Source organism: Abramis brama (genome assembly GCF_963993115.1).
Source record: "Abramis brama genome assembly, chromosome: 9".
In the NCBI taxonomy this organism is placed as follows: Eukaryota; Metazoa; Chordata; class Actinopteri; order Cypriniformes; family Leuciscidae; genus Abramis; species Abramis brama.
This window is the reverse complement of record NC_139971.1, coordinates 44,740,954-44,759,190: the sequence shown is the minus strand read 5'-3', so window position 1 is coordinate 44,759,190 and position 18,237 is coordinate 44,740,954. Positions and strand designations below refer to the sequence as shown.

General features: G+C 39.5%; 2 protein-coding genes across 3 annotated transcripts; both read left to right on the top strand.

The window, feature by feature from the left end:
• Positions 1–2,747: 2,747 nt before the first annotated feature.
• cplx3b (complexin 3b) lies at positions 2,748–11,237 on the top strand. 2 transcript variants are annotated; one of them, XR_014607675.1, is made up of 4 exons: positions 2,748–3,239; positions 6,133–6,220; positions 8,822–9,588; positions 10,301–11,237. XR_014607675.1 is itself a non-coding variant. In XM_084123978.1 (3 exons), exons 1-3 carry the CDS (start codon positions 3,082–3,084, stop codon positions 9,044–9,046), a joined length of 471 nt encoding a protein of 156 aa, XP_083980104.1. In that variant the 5' UTR covers positions 2,748–3,081; the 3' UTR covers positions 9,047–11,237. The 2 variants fall into 2 exon arrangements, 1 of the variants encoding a protein (XP_083980104.1); XM_084123978.1 differs by having other exon boundaries at positions 8,822–11,237.
• A 2,356-nt stretch (positions 11,238–13,593) lies between these two features.
• On the top strand, positions 13,594–15,613 carry LOC311089837 (growth arrest-specific protein 1). The gene has a single exon (XM_084124829.1). The coding sequence runs from the start codon at positions 13,995–13,997 to the stop codon at positions 14,727–14,729; it is 735 nt and encodes a 244-aa protein (XP_083980955.1). The 5' UTR covers positions 13,594–13,994; the 3' UTR covers positions 14,730–15,613.
• The last annotated feature ends 2,624 nt before the right edge of the window (positions 15,614–18,237 follow it).

Here is an 18,237-nt window from a genome sequence, read left to right as displayed (position 1 = left end):
TAAGACAAAGCATGTGTAAATTCATAAGTCGACTCCATTGCTGAGTATTTTCTCCTTAAAACTGCAGTGAACCAAAGACAGTCTCAAAAACACGCTTTGAAATCGCTGGTGTTTCTGACGTCACAAACTACCTTGTAACCAATCAGATCAACGTGTGATCGTCAACCAGTGGATCTCTGAGCTGAGTGAGTGAGTGGAGGCGGGGCTCATTTGCATATTCATAGAACCGCGCATACTAAATGTGTGTCGAGTTACATTCAAGATATTTTAAGGCATGAAGAATTTTTTCATGGGAAAAAACGTTTAAATATACAATTTTGGTGATCAAAGATTAGTTTTAAGGGATACAATTATTGACAATACTTTAAATATCACGCTCCTATAAATTTGTGCATTTGTGAAAATACTTTATTAATAGTATGGATAGGCTATATGACACACTTTCAATTGAATATTTTATGATGAATATGTGTCTTCATATTTTGAAATCCCAGTCAAAATGACCTCATAATAATTCAGGTCATGCTAACTCAAAAACATGCATCCACGAGTTAAAACCTGCTCATGTCCATAATGATAAATGCCAAGCTTTTGCGGCCAGTTACGTTCATTACCAGTGTATATGTGAAATAATTATAATGTCAAGTCTATAATTAAGGGAAGGAAACTAGTCTAAACGAGTCTCATTTGAATAGGGCTTTAGTTCATTCCAATTCAGTGCCATTGAGTTCACAAATGAGTGTTTGACTGACCGTCCTCACCCTACTAACCTCGTTCACGCTCAGATCAGAGGACAGACGGCACTAACAGCGTAATGCATCCATGTTGTTTTATTATATAATGCACGCATGCATGCTTGCTCACATGTACACATCACATGACCCATGAGATCTGCGAAATGTTTGATTTCGCTGCTGGCTATTATGTGGCAGAACAGTAACAGGATGAAGATGATGATGATGATGAGGTTTATCGACTTCCTTGTGAAGTCATGCATACAGGGTCCAGAATTAACTTTTTACCACGCTTGCCAATGGCAGGTGAAATTTACAGTTCATAAATGTTTTTATAAGCCATGAAACTGTATTTTGAATTATGTTTAAAAATATATTTTTCGTAATGATAAAATAATTTGTGAACCCTTTACAAAAAGGTTCATTAGTTTATGTATTAACTAACATGAACTAACAATGAGCAATACATTTGTTACAGTATTTATTAATCTTTGTTTGTTAATGTTAGTTAATTAAAATACAGCTGTTCATTATTTGTTCATGTTAGTTCACAGTGCATTACCTAATGTTCACAAATACAACCTTTGATTTTAATAACGTATTAGTAAATGTTGAAATTAAAATTCATTGATTATTCAATTTTTCTGATAATTCTAACCTTATTTTCTTGCCAAAGCCAAATTTTTTACTTGCATTTGGCATCTGGAACCTAAAAATAGACTTTTGCTTTGCCTCAAGTGAGAAAAAGCATGCATAATTACTCCATGTGTCACCGTATTACTGTAAAAAACAACAACAACAAAAACAACATTTTTGTGTTGACATGCATGCAAATCCAACAGAACATTTGGCTGATATGAGAACAAAAATTCTGCATATTGTTTTCCTGGATAAAATCAGAGCACTTGTCACCAGTGAAAGCCTGAAGCTCCAAACACAGACTTTTCAGGTTCTTACTATGTTGTGGAGCACAGATATGTGTGTGTGTGTGTGCATGTTTGTGTGTGTGTGTGTGTGTGTGTATGTGTGTGTGTGTCTTTGCCCTCAGCGAGAGCGACAGAACAGTTTGTTAGTGGAGCAGATCGGGAATGATTCAGTCCCGGGGGAGGAGGAGGGGTGAGAGAGAGAGAGAGAGAGAGAGAAAGTGAGAAAGAGGCAAAAATAGAGACATTATCACCATGCACAGAGATGTATAATTTGTTTTTATCATCCGGTGTTGATAATTTTGGAGTAATGGGGGCAGTATTTATATCATTCATGCATGTGATGAGTTTAAACATTTCAACATTGCACTCTGAAAAATGCTGGGTTGTTTCAACTCATGTTTGGGTCAAATATGGACAAACCCAAACAATTGGGTTTCAAATTGTATAAAAAAATTAAACCAACCGTTGGGTTTGTCCATATTTGACCCAAACATGAGTTGAAACAACCCAGCATTTTTAGATGCATTATGCTTGGATTGCATTCAAGATAAACATTTATATCATTTTATTATTTGTGTCCTCAGTATATAAGTTCTATATGTTTTTGTGACATGTATGTTCATGCAATTAACATGTGTAAACACAAGGTTAGTAAACATAAAGACTAGGCAAGGTAAAAAGATTTGAGGTACTTTAAGAGTTAAACCTTACCTCACTTTATTAATGCATGTTTGACTGTTAAATATGTCTCATCTTGCATGATAATCCATGTGGAGGTGATGGTGACAGCTTTATACGCATGGATGGTAATCTCTGGGATTACAGTTCTGCCCTTTTCCAAATAAACTGAAACGTTGGCCACAGAACCTTATAATTTTTGTTAGATATTTCATTTCACACTTTTACTTTCTCACTTTTTCCTCACAGGATTTACTCACCCTCCAGATGGATGCTGTATAGACACTCTGAATGCTTTCTGCTTACTGTCATCCCGTTAACCGACTTGGAGTCTCACAGACAGACACACACACACGCACGCGCGCACCGAAAACCGAGGCACGATGCGTTTTGACATGTCACGCGCGCCCGCTAAAAAAAAAAAAAAAAAAAACCCGTCAGTGACTCAACGCACGAGCTGCGCGCGCTTAATCCAGCGGTCCGTTGGATTGGGCGGGAAGAATCGAGTGAGGAAACACGGGATTGGGTGGATAGAAGAGTCAAACTGATGATGTGACTCAGATGAGGAGAAGAATCCACATCACTTCACTTCACTTTATCTCCGCTGAGGAGTTTCTGTTCGGCGATCACGGAAAAAACACGTTTTTCCTGTCCACATTATTGACCTAATTGGAATTAATAACAGTTTTGGACAAATAGCTCGCCAAAAGGAAGATTATTAAAGAACATTGTACTATTTCACGATGGCTTTCATGGTAAAACACGTAGTCGGAGGTCAGCTGAAGAATCTGACAGGAGGTCTGACAGAAGATAAACCTGAGGGAGAGAAATCCGAAGCGGCTGCTAAAGGAATGACACAAGAAGAGTTTGAAGAGTACCAACAGCAGCTAGAGGAGGAAAAGTAAGACAAACCTTCCTCCATACCTGATATCGGCGTATTTCCCTGAAATTTGTTGATGTTTTTGTGAGGTGAACGCTGTTGTGGAGAAGCGGACGTTTGGAAATGAGCGCGCATTTTTCGCGCTTCGGTGGATATCGCGCGCGCGCTCGCAGCTGCTCATTTCGCTCAGGGAGATTCATGCTCAGCCAGATATGAATAATACTCCACATTATTTACATTACAGTCCAACGGAATTGCGTGTGTAATTTAGAATATTTACCTTTTCATCACGAATTCTGTCAAGTTGGTTCAGACATTGAGAGGTTTTAGCATTTGTTTATGAAAGTTGTGTATTCTAAAGTAGTATCAGAATTGATAATTAGAATTGAATGAGTTATATCTGCTCTTAAGCATGTGAGAACAAATTAAAAAAGAAAGATGAAACACTTATAAAAAAAAGTAATGTACCATAGGGCTACATTATTACTATATTAATGTACAATGGTATTTACATGGTACCCCAATATACTTACCATGTTTACCGTGGTGTATATACCATGATACATGTCCAAAAACACAATATTACCATGTTAGGCATGTTAGATTCAGTTCTCTGCTTTACGCAGTATTAGAATCCACTCATTCTCGCCTCAGGTAAAATTATTTTAATTAGTATTTTACACCTAGTTTCATTTAAACCCCAATCACATTTCCCAATCAGAACATTTAGGTCTAATTGAACACTTCTTGTGAATTGTGAAAAACCAAAAAATTAGGTTGTTATAACCATCATACTGATCAAGCTAAAACATTCCAGTGTTCTTCACATGCTTTGTCTTTAGAGATCATCACATGGAGGACTGACTTGAACAGGTGGCTGTGTTGACAGTACGGTTTGCATAACTGCCATATTTGGAAAATTGTGATTTCACAGACTTCAAATGGCTGTGCCGATCTGGTAATCCAACTCATTCCCTCGGAGAGCAGATTTTACATGCTGAGAACAGCTAGTTTAAGACTGTTGACTTTGACATGGAATTGTGTGTTTAATCTCTCCAATCAGCCAAACCACCATGATCTTCTCAAAGGTTTGTTTTTTTTGCTGCTTATTGATATGGGGATTATTTTAACTAGTCATTTATTGTGGATGAGCATCAGTCGAGTGTCCGTGCGAGTCTAAATCCCTGAGATATTTTCACTCGTACTCATCTTCTCATTTAGCAGACACTTATTATATGGATGATCCCTCTGGAGAAATCATAAAAGGAAGGTTCCGGGTTCAATTCAACAGTACCTGGTGAAACTCGTCCATTAGTGTGTAATCCGTTACAAGTGCATTACTGTTCTCACAATTTTTTGTTTAATTTTTTTTGTTTAAAACAGATGCTGTTGATACAGCTTAACTTGTATTGAACCTGGAACATTTAAGTGCCTTGATAATGGCTTATATTGTCCTCTTTTCAGGGATCGAACCAACAACCCTCCAAATACCAAACCTAAATGTTATCTTTAATTGCTGGTTGTTATTCCCCCCCTTAAATGTGTCCATTCTGTTATGACCTTTGCTTTAGCCCTGGAGACCTTTCACCTCACATGACCTTTAACAATAACGTAACACATCTTGAGGTTAACTTAAAATCCCCTATTCTGCTATTTTAAAGGCTCCTAATGTTGTTTTGGCGTCTCCTACAACAGGTTCACATTCATCCAAGGTCAAAAACACTTTAATTTCCTCATAATCTCCACTGCAGCTTCAGCTCTTTTCTCTGAAACGCTTCCATCAAGGATTCAGTCCCTCTAAGCCCCGCCTCTCTGAGAGCTGCTCTGCTGTGATTGGTCAGAAAGCAAACGCTCATTATCATGTCTGAATCTCAGCTCTTGATCACAGTGATACGAACAGTGACGATGGCATGGGTTTTACCGTATCAATCTCAGAAAACAGCGTCTTCTCGACATGAACAACACAAACCAAACTCTAAATCCAGTCTCAGATACACTACAGTGTTTGAGGGCGGAGCTAAGAGACCACAGGCTGGCATTATGCTAATTAGTTACAAACCTATGCAGATTCAGCAGGAAGTGAGACAGTTCAGAATCAATTCTTTCTTTTAGAAGACAATAACTTTATTTGAAGTTTGATCTTTTACAGTTTTATTACACACTACATGAAAGGCAATATCTGTAGAAGCACAGAAGTTTTATAGTTATGTATTAAGTAAATCCATAACTAATCCATTTCTGTGTTGATTATTTCCAATGTTTGATAAGCTGCTGATTTTTTAAACTTTTTTTTTCTTAGGAATTACAATAAATATTATAATCAAATAAAATTTTAATTCTATTTGATTTTGCTGATGTTGATTGTCTCATTGCGCATTTGTTTGAAATATTTTCAGCTTTCTGTAATGGACGAATGCGATTGTTGTAAGCAACTGTTCGTTTCACCAGTCTTTTGGCAAATAAACCCTAGAAATCCAGTCAGTCTGAAGTTTTTTAATGCTCTCTTTGAAGGTATTTATTCCACAAGATTCCTCGGCGTGCGAAAGCAGTTTAATCCTCCAGAATGACGTCTCTCTCTGTGGACGTAGATTTGTTTTAGCTCATGCTAAAATGAAGCGAAACTGCCTGAAATGGCGTGTCATGGCAGAAGATTACTTTTTAAGGTCAATTTAGGTCTTATATGATCATTATTCAAATAAGCATCCCAAAGAAGTCCTAAAATTAGTCCAACCAACAATCAGCTGAATTGCTGTTTAAACCAGAAATGGGACAGATGATGCTTATTAGCTTGAGATTGACATGTTAGACTAGCGTAGATGGATAAAAGATCAAAAGAGCCTTGAAGAGCCCAGTCTGTCCTCAGATTACAGTGTTTGTGTGTGTTTGAGATGCTTCTGTTCTCATTTCTCCTCAGGCAAGAGCGAGACACCAATTTTGCCCAGAAGAAGGCGGAGAGGGCGACCATCAGGACTCACTTCAGAGACAAATACAGGTTGCCAAAGGTAACAATTAATCACACATCTGCCCACACTATTAAAACTTCAATCCCAACACCTCGCTCATCAACACACGGCTGAATCGCACATTTCAATAAGGTGTTATATTGTGCATAAAGATATTATTAATAAGGTTCCATTTGTTAATATTAGTTAACTGCAACATGAACTAACAATGAAAAATACTTCTAAAGTATTTATAACATTTGAACAGTTGCATTTTTAATAACTAACATTAACAATGATTATATTCTTAACAAATATATTGATCATTGTTAATGTTACATTTAATCATCTAGCAGATGCTTTTATTAGTGGTCGACCGATATTGGTTTTTTGATGGCCGATGCCGATATCTTGGAGAGCAGGGTGGCCGATGGCCGATATAAAGCCGATATTTTTATATATATTTATTTTAATCAATATTTAATGAATTATAAATAAATTATAAAACAATTTTTTAAAATAAACATGCTTTTATACTTTAGATGGCAACTTCTTAAATTTGCAATCCTATTACAGTATTTTTCACAAAGTAATTGTTTAGAAATATATGAATATGTGAATAAAAAGTATGTAAACGGGGCACTCAGTATTCTGGTAATTTCGTGCTGGTAATCATATTTTTTCAAATAAAGACAAGGTAACGGTAATTTTACATACAGCACAGTGAAAACGATATGAATATGACACAGTTGGCAACTGGTTATATATCAGCATATTTTAAAATGAAGGATTTAAAGTTTTTCGATCGCGTCTCCTGTGAAGCTGATCTTCTGTTTGCATTCACTCACTTCGCACAGACCGACCGTCACTCGCAGACAGTAATGCACACTTCACAAGATATCACAGTTGGATTCAATTAAATCTGCAAGGTTTGTGAAATTAAATGTTTATTAGATATTCGGAGATTTGTTTAAATGATGTAGATGCGCATTTGCTGAATGTTGAGGGCAAATGAGAAAGTATTTTAGCCTGATTGTTTGCCTTTTCTGTTACAAATAATATAAAAGCAAACGCTTTACTTTACTTACTTCGCATAAGTTACCATTTACTTACTTTGTTTACCAGTTCTGTCTAACAAAGTATTAGATATGACTGACAGAGATCGTAAATTAATGAAGACGGAGAATGTGAGTGAGCGCTGTTTGATCTGACATCATCTGAGGAGCTGCCGTTGCCGTTCTCTTCTGGTGCTGGTGTTCTCAGCGCCGCCCGTCAAAATAAAAGTCCGGAGCGCCGTCAAAATAAAAGTCCCGCTTTCAACACATCGGCCAATCAGAAAAACTTATCGGCCGATGCCGATATTTCAAAAATGCCAAATATCGGCCGATATATCGGCCTTGGCGATATATCGGTCGACCACTAGCTTTTATCCAAAGCGACTTGACCCTCGCTTTTGATAAACGAGACCCTCATGTCACGATTCGATACATGTCGCGATACTGATACTATTTTATTGCGATACTCCAAGACTTATGATAAAAGGTTAACAAGAAATGTACTGTGGATTAAAATGCTAAATTTGATGTTACATTGTGACTGTAAATGAATATTCTTGGACTTGGTGCTGAAACCCAAAGCACAGGACAATAGAGACGCCAGAATAACAATATTCATGATTCTGAAGATGAAAATACTGAATTATTGTAGATGAATATGTTTGCACTCTGTCACTGACTAGATATATTTTAAATAATGTCGGACACTTTTACTGGTAACAAGACATTTGACATTATCAGGACCCACAAATAGTCCCCATTGCATTATTATACATTATATTCAACATTATATATAGTTGTTTAATGTAGTACTGACACTAAAACTCTGAAAACTTGAATTTTTTCTCACACATATTGTTGCATTTTTGTATTGCAATATATTGTGACTTAATATATAGTTACACCCCTATTAATTTACCTTAGTTGTGACCACGATTTTGAAGCCTATTTTACTGATTCTGAGTTTTTGCATCTGGGCCGCATTGAATCCACATGTTCCAGATGTGGGCCGGATCTGGACCCACACTATGTTGCTGTCTGGGAATACCAGGTGTGACACCTATAGACTAAACACGTAATACGCATATGCACACCATCAGCGTTTACACAGATTCGCGGAGATGATAACGTTTTTCACAATTTTTCAACGCTTGCATCTGGGAACCTATTTCAAGGTGTGCGTTCTCGAGCCCCAAACACTGTTGTCGTGCGGATGAACAGCCGGAGCGCATTAAGGGTTTTCTGTGAGAGCGGTGTGTGTTAGCGGCCCCTAAGTTAATAACTAATGATCTTTACAACGGAAGTGAATCAATCAAAACTAACTTTATCTGGACAATAACTTTATTCTAGACATGCTGTTACTGTAATCTCCTGTTATCACTGTGAAGCTGTATAAATGAAGGAGACTTGACTTGAACTTGATCTTTCCTGTAGCTCAAACAGTAGAGCGCTGGCGCTTGCAAAGCCAAGGTCATGGGTTTGATTCCCAGGGAAAGCAAGAACTGATAAGAATGTAAATGTTCAATGTAAGTCGCTTTGGATAAAAGTGTAAATGTAAATGAACAGGGCCTAATGTATTTGTATGTATTTCATTCCTGTTTTTCAGAACGAGCTGGACGAGACTCAGATCCAGGCGGCGCGAGATGACGTTGAGCTCCCCACTGAACTGGCTAAGATGATCGCTGAAGACAACCAGGAGGAGGAGCAGAAGCAGTCGGTCCTGGGTCAGCTGACCAACATCCAGAACGTGGACATGGGCCATCTGAAGGGCAAAGCTCAGGCCACGCTGGAGGACCTGAAGAACTCTGCCGAGAAGTGCTGCGTCATGTGATCATCCTCTCCTCATCTCCATGCTGACAAACATCCGTATTCATATATCCAGTGTGACGTGTAGGTTTCATGATGCTAATGTTGTTCTAGGAGTTTAAATGTCATCAAATATACACACCCTGCTCGGAGAATCTCACGGAAAACATGCTCAGGTCGCATTTCACCTAACGGGAAAGGTATATTTTGCATAAATTATGTTCTCATGAAAGTAACGTCGCAATGCAAATAACATGCAAGTATAATTTCTTGACTTGGTGAAATACGACATGTTTCTGGAGATTCACTGCTCCGGTCTGAATAGGTTTATTACAGCGATAGCGTAGCGGGTTCGTGGAGAAACGACTCCCCAGACAGCAACATAGTGTTGGCTCAGATCCGGCCCACATCCGGGCCACGTTGAATCCACATGTTCCAGATGTGGCCCGGATCTGGGACGCGTTGAATCCACATGTTCCAGATGTGGCCCGGATCTGGTTCGCGTTGAATCCACATGTTCCAGATGTGGCCAGGATCTGGTTCGCGCTGAATCCACATGTTCCAGATGTGGCCAGGATCTGGTTCGCGCTGAATCCACATGTTCCAGGTGTGGCCCGAATCTGGTACGCGTTGAATCCACATGTTCGAGATGTGGCCCGGATCTGGTACCCGTTGAATCCACATGTTCCAGATGTGGCCCGGATCTGGTACGCGTTGAATCCACATGTTCCAGATGTGGCCCGGATCTGGTACCCGTTGAATCCACATGTTCCAGATGTGGCCAGGATCTGGTTCGCGCTGAATCCACATGTTCCAGGTGTGGCCCGAATCTGGTACGCGTTGAATCCACATGTTCGAGATGTGGCCCGGATCTGGTACCCGTTGAATCCACATGTTCCAGATGTGGCCCGGATCTGGTACGCGTTGAATCCACATGTTCCAGATGTGGCCCGGATCTGGTACCCGTTGAATCCACATGTTCCAGATGTGGCCAGGATCTGGTTCGCGCTGAATCCACATGTTCCAGGTGTGGCCCGAATCTGGTACGCGTTGAATCCACATGTTCCAGATGTGGCCCGGATCTGGTTCGCGCTGAATCAACATGTTCCAGATGTGGCCCGGATCTGGTACGCGTTGAATCCACATGTTCCAGATGTGGCCCGGATCTGGTACGCGTTGAATCCACATGTTCCAGATGTGGCCCGGATCTGGTACCCGTTGAATCCACATGTTCCAGATGTGGCCCGGATCTGGTTCGCGCTGAATCAACATGTTCCAGATGTGGCCAGGATCTGGTACGCGTTGAATCCACATGTTCCAGATGTGGCCCGGATCTGGTACGCGTTGAATCCACATGTTCCAGATGTGGCCCGGATCTGGTACCCGTTGAATCCACATGTTCCAGATGTGGCCCGGATCTGGTACCCGTTGAATCCACATGTTCCAGATGTGGCCCGGATCTGGTACCCGTTGAATCCACATGTTCCAGATGTGGCCCGGATCTGGGCCGACACTATGTTGCTGTCTGGGTCGCTACGTCTGTATGAAGGGCTTATGGGAGCAGGAATGGAGGTCCATCCACACAAACACCTTCACGTTTCACCTTAATGACCCCTGATGTCATTAACGCCCTTTGACCTTTCATTGAGTGCTGCTGTTGTGTGCAGGTGGTTTGGTGTCGTCGACCTTTTTCTTTCTAGTTTTTCCTCTCTCTTAAAAAAAACAAAAAAACAGACAGTAACAGTGTGTCTGCCCACATCTGGGCCGTGTGGAATCCACATGTGGGCCGGATCAGAGCCGACACTATGTTGCTGTCTGGGAATAATGATCTTCTGTTGAGGTGAGAACAAAGGAGTTCATGTTCTGTGTCTTATGAATGAAGCCATACTGGGATTTGGGTTTTGAGTGAAGGAGCAATAAGTGAAACAACATAAAGCAATATTAATATTCCCATCTCTGATCTAAAGGACAGAGCTAATAGCCAGTTCATGTGAAGAAAAAGGCTGTATTTTATTTGACCCGTAAGATTATTGTATGTTTATTTCTTTGTTAATGGCAAGAGTGGTGTTTATTTTACTTATGCCCTCGATAGTCGTTTCCGTTGCATAAGTAACGTAATTACCAATGTGATGCATTCATGTAATTATTCTTCTGTAATTTCCAGACCTTGCTGATTTTTGACTGTTGAAAGTGTAATAAATATATTTGTACAAAGATTATGATGCATGTGATTTGGTTTCAGGCTTTGTGTGATCATGCAGTGCCGTATCTGACCTGTAGGTGGAGATATCGGACAACAGAAACAAACGCTTCACTAACACTAATTCAGCTCTCATCAGGAACTTTATAGGTAACAAATAACCTTTTTGCAAATGAACACTGAACATTGTTTAGGTCAATTTAATTGATTAGAAGTGTTTAATCACCTTTTAGCTGTTCTGAAGTTCACTAGTCCTGTAGTGTGACAGAGTTTCTCATGTACATGTACAGCATTTCTACAACCATTATAATGTTGTTTGAAACTGTTTTAGATGCAGTATCACTGCTTGTCATGTCAGTTACCCAGCTGTGATTTAGTGTATTTTACCTCACTGATTCTGTTTACATCTACACATTCATTTAGCAGACGATTTCATCCAAAGCACCTTACAAATGAGGAACACGACAAGATTCATCATAGAGCGCCGCAGGTAACACAGTTTCAGAAGCTGTTCAGACACCACAGCCTAGAGCCGGCAGAGACTGAGGAGAGGGAAAGCAAAGGGGACGATTGTTTTATACCCAACTGAAATTATTTTTACAAAAATATGGTGATATTGGGATTTTGATTTAGAGAATTTGACATTTCCAGACTGAATTTTTAAACGGTTTTAAAAATCAACATTATAGAAGCACATTTCCCCCACATAAGAAAAAAAATCATGCTTGTAAATCATAATTATGACTTAAAAGGTCAAAATTATGACAAAGTTGTAATTTAGATTTTTTATTGAATAATTTTGGCTTTTTATGACTTCTTACTTTATGACTTATTTTGACTTCTCAAAATTTTTATTTCTTGTGACAATTTTAACTTTTTTGTCATAATTGTGTCATTATTATGACATGTCATAATTTCAATTTGTCATAATTTCAACTTATAATTATGACTTTTTATGTGATAATTTTGACTGTCATAAATTCGACATGTGTCATTATTTCGATGACTTGTGTCATAATTTAGACTTTTTATATTTTAATTAATCTTTTTGTCATATTTTGACGTCATAATTTTGTCTTTAGTTATAATTATGACTGTCATAATTTTGAGGACATGATTTTTCCCCATATGTGTCAGAAACGGTCTTCATACAACAGAACAAGCATCTGTTGTTTTCTGGCTCACAGAGTCACTTTCGAGAGTTGCCCATCTGAAGACTGTGACAACTAGCCCCCTCTCTCCCGGCTTTTGTCCGGTAACAGACTCCGGGGATGGTTGCGGTTTTGCATAGTTCCTTCACTCCAATCCCAGTGTTTTCCATCTGAATAGCGGAGCGCGGCGGATCTCGAGTGCGCAGTGAAAGGACAGAGCCGTAAATATATTGTTGTGGAAAGTCTCTCCATTGACGTTCCTCTGGGCTGCTGCATGGCCAGTCGCACACAAAGAGGGTGAAACGGTCCAGAAAACACTTTTGTGGCCTTTTCTTTTCCAGCGGGGCGCGATTAAAACACCCGAAAGCAGCCGAGAGGAGCGGGGGATGAAGACCCGCCGGGACCCAGTCGGTTTACACAGGGGCTTGTTCTTGGGTTTGCGCTAAAGAGAAACAGATTTGTTTTTCTGCGCTTTAAATTGAAGAAGTGGTTTGCAGATGTTGAGCTTCCAACAGAGGAATGTGTGTGTGTGTGTGTTTCTCTCTCTCTCTCCCCTGACAGGGTTTTGTAATCTCACGCAGAGAGAGAGAGAGAACGAGAGAGAGAGACCACACAGCTCGCAAGCTTCATGAAATGTATAAAATTTTATTTATCCCGTACAGGAGTTGAGCTTTGCCAAAAACGGCGTTTCTATGGATGAAATCCCGCGTTTACAGCCAATAGAACAAGAGAATGAATAATAAAGAGAGGAGGGTTTTGGAGGAGGGGTCGTGTGTGTGTGTGTGTGTGTGAATGCACAGCCGAGCGTGAAAGAGTCGGAGGGACAAAGACAGGCAGCATGAAGCCGTAACAGCACTTTAAGAGCAGAAAACACTCAGAACAACATGAGACAGGAGGATTCTCCCTCAAAACAACACAACCCGTAACTGGAGGAGGATTCTCAGGAAGATTCAGGGAAATGCGCTCGGATGGCAGCGGATCGAACTCATCGACTGATGAAAAGCTTCATTGAGGAGCAAATGTGTGTCTTTTCTCGCCGAAAATTGCAGTTCTCTCTTGAAGACACAGAGACTTGCGCTCGGATAGCAGCGCCTGGACTGAACTGAGCTGGACTGAGCTGGACTGAACTGAGCTGGACTGGACTGGACTGGACTGAGCTGGACTGGACTGGACTGAGCTGGACTGGACTGGACTGAGCTGGACTGAACTGAGCTGGACTGAACTGAGCTGGACTGAGCTGGACTGGACTGAGCTGGACTGAACTGAGCTGGACTGGACTGGACTGAGCTGGACTGAACTGAGCTGGACTGGACTGGACTGAAGGCTGCGTTGTGGAGTATAAATGCATGACTTGTGATGTATTCTCGCCGAAACTAACTCTGAAGTTGTTGCAATTCTCACTCAAAACAACATAAAACCCCAAACGGAGGATTCTCACGAAGACACAGAGAAATGCTCTCGGATAGCAGCGGATCGAACTGATTGCACGGCTAAAAAGCTTAATTGTGGACTGACTTTTCTCGCTGAAACCAACTCTGAAGTTTTTGCCACGCGATGCACGTTATTCCCCCGGCGCTGTGCATCAGAAGCGAACCGATGCGCGCGTGCATCTGAGCTCAGAAATGAAGATCATCTTGGCGTTAATCATGTGGTCTGTGATGATGACTCTGGACGCTCAGCTGGTTTGCTGGCAGGCGCTAGTCAGGTGTCACGAGGAGCGCGAGTGTGAGCTAGCGTATAACCAGTACCTGAGCGCGTGCGACGGGAACATCCGCGGGGAACGCCGGCAGTGTCCTAGCCACTGTATTAGCGCGCTAATCCGCCTCAACCAAACCGGATCTGGGCCGGATCTGGAGAGATGCTCCTGTGAGACGGACAGCGAGTGTCTGAGTGCTAAACGAGCCATCGATCCCTGTCTCCCGCGCACTCATCCTGGCGGAGCCGATAGCATGGGTTGCACCGAAGCGCGCCGGCGTTGTGAGGACGACCCCGCGTGTCACGCGGCTCTGATGGCGTATCTGTCCCACTGTGGACAACTGTTCAACGGGAGGAAGTGTTCGTCGCAGTGCCGCTCCACCATCGAGGATCTTCTGCTAATGCCGAACGGCGTCTTGCTGAACACCTGCGTGTGCGACGGCCTCGAGCGGCCATTTTGTGAGGTTGTGAAACAGAACATGGTGAAACTGTGTTTGATCGGCGACGCCGGCGTCGAACACGACGATGCATACGAGGACGAGGATTACGAGACGAAACCGGGAAGTGAGGCGAGCGACGCGGTGATGTCGAGCTCAAGCGCTTCGGCTCTTTCTCAACTCGCGCTTTTGCTGCTCGTTCTCGCTGCGTTTGAGACTCTGTGAATGTGATCGAGTGAAACCGCTGGAATACACGACTCTACTTCACATCTGGAGAGTTTAACTCTATGCACCCAACACTGGCCCGCTTTGTAAGCGGTTACAAGAAAAAATGGCATCTAAACAACTAAAGATCACACACACAATTGGATAAATTTCATACGTTTTTTTTGTGTCGTTATTGACTTTTTGTCATAATTTTGATATTTTTCGTCATAATTATATGTAATACTGATTTATGTCATAGTTTTGACTTTATTTTGGCTCTCGCTGCATTTGAGATTCTTTAAATGGCCGGAGGATTGAGTGAAACCATTCAAGGCTGGAATACACGACTCTACTTCAGATCTGGAGATCTTAAAACTCTAGGCTTTCTTGTTAGTGGTTACAAGAATAAATGGCATCGTACACTAAACAACTGAAGATCGCACACTATACTCTTACATTTTTTTGATTTCGATAATCAACTTTAGACATTCTGCTGCCTCTAAAGGTGCTGTATGTAACCTTCTCTACTAAAGTACTAAAGTTTGCACACACTGAGGAGTCATGCTGAGTCCACACACTCGTCTCTCTGGAACACACCTGTTATTTTACTCTGGAATGTGTGTGTGTGTTTTGCTCTGTGAAACTGCACGATGCCGATCTTCATTGTTCACCGCGCTCGTTCCTGTTGCGCGTCTCAGACTGGCGGCCGTGTGAGCGTCGAGTCTGAGGAGGCGGGGTGGGAGAAACCACGATCTCCAGTATTCTGAGTTCGACTGCAGTGCCTGTTTCCACCACTAGTCGTCGTTCTTACAGACTGCACCTTTAACTCACTGGTCAACAAACTCTCATTAGAGGATTAGTAGACTCTCTGCTTCAACACTGCGAAAAATGCTTCTTTCTTGTTTCCAATCCAAATTTCTAAAAAATTTTTAATCAAGAAGCATTTACTAGAAAACTAAATGACTTAATGAGATATCTGCCAATGGGGCAAGAAAAATAATCTTGTTTTTCATTAGAATTCAGATTATTTTCTTGTTTTCCATCAGAATTCAGATTATTCTCTTGTTTTCCATTAGAATTCAGATTATTTTCTTGTTTTCCATCAGAATTCAGATTATTTTCTTGTTTTCCATTAGAATTCAGATTATTTTTGTTTTCCATCAGAATTCAGATTATTTTTGTTTTCCATCAGAATTCAGATTATTTTCTTGTTTTCCATTAGAATTCAGATTATTTTTGTTTTCCATCAGAATTCAGATTATTTTTGTTTTCCATCAGAATTCAGATTATTTTCTTGTTTTCCATTAGAATTCAGATTATTTTTGTTTTCCATCAGAATTCAGATTATTTTTGTTTTCCATCAGAATTCAGATTATTTTCTTGTTTTCCATTAGAATTCAGATTATTTTCTTGTTTTCCATCAGAATTCAGATTATTTTTGTTTTCCATCAGAATTCAGATTATTTTCTTGTTTTCCATCAGAATTCAGATTATTTTCTTGTTTTCCATTAGAATTCAGATTATTTTTGTTTTCCATCAGAATTCAGATTATTTTTGTTTTCCATCAGAATTCAGATTATTTTCTTGTTTTCCATTAGAATTCAGATTATTTTTGTTTTCCATCAGAATTCAGATTATTTTTGTTTTCCATCAGAATTCAGATTATTTTCTTGTTTTCCATTAGAATTCAGATTATTTTCTTGTTTTCCATCAGAATTCAGATTATTTTTGTTTTCCATCAGAATTCAGATTATTTTCTTGTTTTCCATCAGAATTCAGATTATTTTCTTGTTTTCCATCAGAATTCAGATTATTTTCTTGTTTTCCATCAGAATTCAGATTATTTTCTTGTTTTCCAGTAGAATTCAGATTATTTTCTTGTTTTCCAGTAGAATTCAGATTATTTTCTTGTTTTCCATTAGAATTAAGATTATTTTTCTTGCCCCATTGGCAGATAGTTTTGCTTGTTTGCAGTGTTAAAGCAGAGTCTGCTAATACTCTAATGAGAGTTAGTTGACATGTAGTTACGTATAGTTAGAAGGTCTAAAGTGGAACATCAAAATAAAATGTAACCAAAAAATGTTAAATATTAAACTTTACGGTTCTAGACTCAATTTTAAAGAAGCTTTTATTCCAAAAAAACTTTTGATTTAATGTTTTTTTCTTCTCCTGATAAAGCTTGTTTACGAGCTGCTTAATTCATCAAATTTAATTACAAAATGACTTAAAACTAAATTAACGAATGATCTCGAACCCTTTAAGCTTCTATGGAACCTTTTCTTCTGACTTGTCGTTTTGCACACAACAAACTCACATGGAAACGTGCGCCTTGATGCAGGACAAATGAAAACATGATTTATAATCATCTCAAAAATGTGTTTGATTGAGTCAGAACCCGAGTCTGCTGTTGTTCCATCACTCGCGTCTGTGGATCTGAGCCGTCGAGTGGATCCAGCGCTGACTCGAGGTGTTCGGGACACGAACTCTTCGCTGTGTTTATGATTTCAGCGTATCGTGGCTCTCGAAGTGTGTGTTTAGAGAGACTCGAGACCAACAGTGAGAGTGTGTCCAGCTCTTACTTCCAGCAGACTCTCATTGTTCTCGAAACTCACTTCAAATATTTGCCGTGCGCGTCTCCTAAAGGAGCCGGTGTGGGGATCAAGAGCTTCATTACAGAGAAGAGGCCCTTCAGAAGAACAGTCTCTCACACACTTCAGCTTCACTGCTCCTCTGATGAGATGATCTCTACACGTCTCCGCTGTTCATGAGTGCTGGAAATCAAGTGCGTGAAAACTGTGTTCAGTGTCAAGCTTCAAACTTTCTTTCTTTGCATATAATGAATTATTAGTAATGTCTAATGAGTTTATGTAAACTCTGAGATCGGAAACGGACTCTATGCAAGTGCGTGAATGCAAATCTTCTACACTGCAAAAAATGCAGACAAAAATATGTCTTGTTTCCAGTCCAAATATCTAAACTTTCTTAAATCAAGAAGCATTTACTAGATGAGTAAAATGGCATAAGAAATTCTGTCTTGTTTCCTGATGAAAAAAATACATATATTAAGTGAGTTTTTGCTTAAAACAAGCAAAATTATCTGCCAATGGGGTCAGAAAAAAAATCTTTTTAATTAAGATTTTTTTCTTGTTTTCCTTTTTCTTTTTTTCTTTTTAATTAAGATTTTTTTCTTGTTTTAAATAATTTGAATCAAGATTTTTTTTGTTTTCCATTTTAATTAAGATTTTTTCCTTGTTTTCCATTTTTTTTTTTTTTTATTAAGATTTTTTTTCTTGTTTTAAATTTGAATTAAGGTTTTTTTCTTGTTTTCCTTTTTTTTCATTTTAATTAAGATTTTTTTTCTTGTTTTAAATTTGAATTAAGATTTTTTTCGTTTTCCTTTTTTTCATTTTAATTAAGATTTTTTTTCTTGTTTTAAATTTGAATCAAGATTTTTTTTCTTGTTTTCCATTTTAATTAAGATTTTTTCCTTGTTTTCCATTTTTTTCATTTTAATTAAGATTTTTTT